Source organism: Trachymyrmex cornetzi, unplaced genomic scaffold (genome assembly GCF_001594075.2).
Source record: "Trachymyrmex cornetzi isolate Tcor2-1 unplaced genomic scaffold, Tcor1.1 scaffold397, whole genome shotgun sequence".
Lineage (NCBI taxonomy): Eukaryota > Metazoa > Arthropoda > Insecta > Hymenoptera > Formicidae > Trachymyrmex > Trachymyrmex cornetzi.
The window spans coordinates 64,965-69,942 of NW_017298713.1; the positions used below are offsets into that span (position 1 = coordinate 64,965).

Sequence of the window (4,978 nt, forward strand, 5' to 3'; positions counted from 1 at the left end):
CCCCCAGCCGCAGTAGGAAATGACGACAACATTAATGACGTCTTTACCCTCTTGCAGCACTGCCACAGCGTGCTACGATGATTTTTGGAACGGTGTTGACAGTACTGCCAGCGCTGACAAACAATTTTGGAACACAGCCCTTGTATGTGTCATGGGCTTGATTGGTCAATTCACTTACTGCTTGCGTGTTACGGCCTTACGTTCTTGTATGTGTCATGGGCTTTAAGCCCATACAGCAGAGATCGTAAGGCCAGTAGCGAATCCAATGTAAGGCATCGTCTACAATACACGGAGTAAGAAATAAGAGTAAGAAATTGACCAATCACAGTCGATTATTGTTCTCACATTCGACTGTGATTGGTCAATTTTTACTCTTACTTCTTACTCCGTGTATTGTAGACAACGCCTTAAAGTCAAAGTAACATTGGGTGCTTTCCATTTGATGATACAAGTCGACACAAATCGACACAAGTGTTATTCTATTTTTGTCACTCTCTGAATGTCAACAAGGATAAAACGACGCTTGTGCCGACTTGTCTCGACTTGTGTCATCAAATGGAAAGCACCCATTGGTGCAACCGGGTTTAAGAGTAAGAAATTAATAATACAGTACTAATTTCATGATTTATTAGGGGCTCCGTACAATAAAAAGAACAGGGAACAGAGAACAGAAAATAAGAATTTCAATTTATCAGAAATCATGTATTGTGGAATACACACTGGGTGCATTCAGTACTACAACCGCTCACTGAGCGCTCAGTGAGCTCTTGCATTTAATTGACCATCTTTGTGCGCGGACCCTTACGTTTTTCTATATGCTCCCGGCTTTATCTTGGGGTCGATTCTGTAATTCAAGTGAGATCACTCACTTTTCGCATTTTCATCTCACGTGAGTTTGTTCGCGCGATTCTATAACGTCAAGGTGAAAATACGAAATCACCAGAGTTGCCGTGTAGGGGAAAACGAGATGATTTACATTTTCACCATAGTGTTTTCTCGAAGACGTTTGACCAGGGTTGGGCATGTATTATACACGAGGTTTCTTACATAGTATTATACATGGTATTATACAAGTATAATACATCATTTAGTTTTATATGTATTATACTTCATGTGGCGCCATCTCTACATTATATGCGTAATTTAATACTTTCTATCAATTTCTACATTATCCACGCTAAAAATCGATCGAAAATTCGCTAACAAACAAAGAACCAAGAGCTGAGCGTTGTAAGTGTCTTGAGAGGTCGCTCGTGCGATTCGAACATGTTCTATCTCGAGCGTTACATCCTCGATTTATATTTTTGAATTACGTTATTATTAGCTAAGCGTCCAGTGTTTAGGGGGTCTGCATCATTTTCGCTTTTGTTGCATCCTTTTTATACCTGCCCGATTTCTAGGTGGTCGGTGCCTTGCATATTTCGATTTTATTCATAATACCACAGACCTCGGTAGTCTAGTCTCAACGTCTCTAACTCTTGGTGGAAAAGTCTATAATTCTATAGTAAAAAAATGTGCGTGCACGGCGCAGCAACAACAAAAATCGATAACGGAGTCGTTCTGGAATTCTGGACACTCGTACAGTTTCGTAGACGTATAAATTAGAGTTTTATACGTTTTATACAGTTTTTTTTACGTATAATATCGTATAATACAGTATAATACAGTATAATGTAAAAAACCCTAGAAAATCCTTCGAAAACCCAACCCTGCGTTTGACCGAAGACAGATGTGATTTTATCTTTAAGTACTGTAATATTACTGTATCCGTCTGTAAATTCCGTCATGAACGTAACTGAGAAACAGAAACAAATATTAATAAATTTTATGCGGGCTAATCCTGATTTCGGGAGAGGGCAATTAAGATATAACCGTGAAAATAAAAAACAAATTGTAAGTTTTGAGTTAATTTTATTATTTCATGAAATTTTAATTTTACAAATATTAATTATATAATTGATGAGATATTAAATTGTAAATAAAAATTACACAAATAACTATAATATATATATATTATATAGGAGAAATTATGGGAGAAAGTAACGTCTGCCTTAAATTCTGCAGGCTGTGGTCCGCAAAAGCAATCAAAGGAATGGGCAAAGGTAAAGTTACATCAATGATAATTTTTTCTTTAACAAAACTATTTCCGAGCTGTGAGACCGTAATTTAAAGGAATTCCTTCTTCATTCAGATATTTTATCTGCAATTGTGACGAACGTCTTCAGTGGCAAAAGGAACGTGGTTGAAGTTTCCTTCTCTGTGTCTCAGTTTTGATCAACGTCCGTCTCATAGTCCGGAAATAGTTTCTCCTAATTATGATGCCGGTCGTGAAAGCCTTTACAGTCATTAATTCTTTCTTTATTACAGACATGGCGTGATTGGAAGTCCAACTTACTAAGAAGAGTAGCCACATACAAAAGTTATGCAGCAAGAACTGGAGGAGGACAACCAATAATTTTGAATACAAGCCCAGCTGAAGATGACTTACTTGAATTTTTAACATCCGAGGCCAGTGGAATGTCTAATATTCCCGAAGGAGGTGCTATTAGCGATGTATCTATTACTGATCTGACCATTGAAAGAGTTTTGACACCGCAGAAATGGCAGAATCCTTCTACTTCGTATCTACCGATTTGTACTGATTTGACTGCTGAAAGAGTTTCGTCGCAAAAACTGGAAAATCCTTCTACTTTGCAAATCACGAATTTTTCGATCTCTCCAAATTTGCATACTGAGAAGAGTATCAGACAGGCGACTTCGTGCTTCCAAGGACTTGAAGTAATTGTTGTCTTATTATACTTTAAAATTTTAATAATTATTTATTCATGTTCTATTAAAATTTTCAGGAACATTCCTTCCACAGCAACGTAACAAACAATGATACAGAGAATTTTCCAATAAGTGTAAGTGATATATAATTTCTTTTGCATGATGTATTTATTTTTTTCAACATAATATATATTTATAATAAAGATACTTTTCATTTCAGATATCCTCTAATGTACTTCGTTCAATAGAAAATGAACAAGAACAGATTCCAAAACAAGTACATTGCATCAAGTCTGGTTCAATCTCAATCAAAAGTATCAAGAGACATTCTGATGATGCAGGTAATTAAAACGTTTTCTCTCTTGTGTTATATTTACAATATTTAATTTTATTTTATCTGATCTTTCTGTTATTAATAGAAACTAATCATAATATTATTGAACTAATTTCTTTAGATACCTCTAACAAAAAAATAAAGAAGCAAAACGTAGAACATACCACAGACTACTGCAATCTTCAGGAACAAATATTGCAATTAAAACAGGAAAAGTTAGCCATACTAAAAGAAAGGTTGCAATTGAAAAAAAAAGATCACGAAGATTATATCAGGTTTTTTAAATCATTTCTTGAAAAGATGGATGAACTAATGAACATTGTTCGATCAATCGGTCCGCAATATTTGGAAGACTGAAGAGAAAGAGTTGTCTTTTTATTATAAACATTATTTACATAAGTTCGCAATATTTAGAAGACTGAAAAGGAAGTTATTTTTTTTTATAAACATTATTTGTGTGCAAAGTGACCTTAAAGACTGAAAAGAAAGTTGTGAGGAATTTAGTTTAGAAAAAAGTATATATGTTTTATTATAAACATTGTTGACGTATTATTAACATAAACATGTTATACTTTATGAACATATTTTATTAAAAATATATTTGATTAAAAATTCATTTTCTCAAAATATTTTTCCTCACAATAGCATTTACAAATATTTTTTTTAATTGATCTGTGCAAACACATATGTTCAACAGACAAAGCAATAATTCTTTATTATAATTAGTTTTTACTTAAATTGAGAGAATTAATGAAAGAATCAATCATATTAAAAATTCACTGAGCGCTTACTTATCTGCTTAGTCTGTTGAACATAGCTATTTTCAAAATACAATTAAAAACTCATGTAAAAAATTGTTAAATCTTAAAAGTTGAGTCAATTTGTGAAATACCATTGGATCACACGATTTCGGGTTTGTTCTCCACGTTCTTCGTTAATATCATGATATGGTATCGGTGGTGCTATATCTAATTCATCCAGATGTATTTCATCACAAGGAATCCCCCATTTGATCGCCATATTATGCAGAACGCAACAAGCATTGACAATAAGAGCTGTATGATGAAAATACCATATTTCATTGACACTTATGTATTGCAAGAAATAGTGAAATAATTAAGTAGTAACTTTAAGTGTGTTCGATTTGTTGGTAAGTGATCTAAAAAAAAAGTCTCCGATTGCAAAGATTTAAAAGAAATGAAAGAGTATATAAACCTGCGAATTGTGGACGATAATGTAAAGCTCGTTCCTTCCGTAAACAACGCCAGCGACCTTTTAAAATGCCGAAACAACGCTCGATAGCCACACGAGTCCGAACATGATGATCTGCGTATCTTGCACCTGGAGTTCCTTCTTCTTCATTTAATTTTGGCGTCAATAGAAAAGGTAGAAGGGGGTATGCAGAATCACCTAAATGTACAATATTAGTTTTAACACTGCCAATTTTTTTATTAAATCCATGCAAAATTAAAACAGAAAATTATAAATATAAAGGAATTAAAGTTCAGAAATTATGGATATGTAGAGTCCTATGTATCAATATTACTACATATATCTGTACGTAAATACGTAAGTAATTCTTTACCTAGAAGCCAGCAATTATCTATTTCACCCTGTCTGTGTCTCTGTTCTAAATGAGCAAAGAGTCTCGACGACCGTAATACTCGAGCATCATGTGTTCGGCCACCATGGGCACTATTTACAGCGAGAATTTCGCAGTTGGAATCACAAATCTGAAATCACATGTATTTAATAATTTATTATTATTCCAATCAACATAGCATCAGTTACGTCTAAGTTAAAATCTCCACTGAACAATATAAGTTTTAACATACCTAAATTTAATGTAACTGATGCTGCGTTTTAACTGTATAC

General features: G+C 33.9%; 1 protein-coding gene and 1 long non-coding RNA gene across 2 annotated transcripts; one reads left to right on the forward strand and one right to left on the reverse strand.

Annotated features, from left to right (window-relative positions):
• The first annotated feature begins 1,444 nt into the window (after positions 1 to 1,444).
• Positions 1,445 to 3,539, forward strand: LOC108764161 (myb/SANT-like DNA-binding domain-containing protein 4). The gene is made up of 6 exons (XM_018512247.1): positions 1,445 to 1,893; positions 2,022 to 2,102; positions 2,368 to 2,778; positions 2,847 to 2,903; positions 2,990 to 3,110; positions 3,225 to 3,539. Exons 1-6 carry the CDS (start codon positions 1,786 to 1,788, stop codon positions 3,458 to 3,460), a joined length of 1,014 nt encoding a protein of 337 aa, XP_018367749.1. The 5' UTR covers positions 1,445 to 1,785; the 3' UTR covers positions 3,461 to 3,539.
• A 353-nt stretch (positions 3,540 to 3,892) lies between these two features.
• On the reverse strand, positions 3,893 to 4,978 carry LOC108764162 (uncharacterized). Its single transcript, XR_001940259.1, has 4 exons — positions 4,939 to 4,978; positions 4,689 to 4,836; positions 4,319 to 4,513; positions 3,893 to 4,158 (listed from the first exon to the last, which is right to left on the reverse strand). It is a non-coding gene; the product is annotated as an uncharacterized LOC108764162 (long non-coding RNA).

Bases quoted from the DNA above. Each gene is read 5' to 3' on its own strand.
- LOC108764161 (XM_018512247.1), top strand. From the start codon at position 1,786: ATGAACGTAACTGAGAAACAGAAACAAATATTAATAAATTTTATGCGG. The intron at 1,894-2,021 runs GTAAGTTTTGAG...TATATTATATAG, and splicing joins GTGAAAATAAAAAACAAATT to GAGAAATTATGGGAGAAAGT. The intron at 2,103-2,367 runs GTAAAGTTACAT...TCTTTATTACAG, and splicing joins AATCAAAGGAATGGGCAAAG to ACATGGCGTGATTGGAAGTC.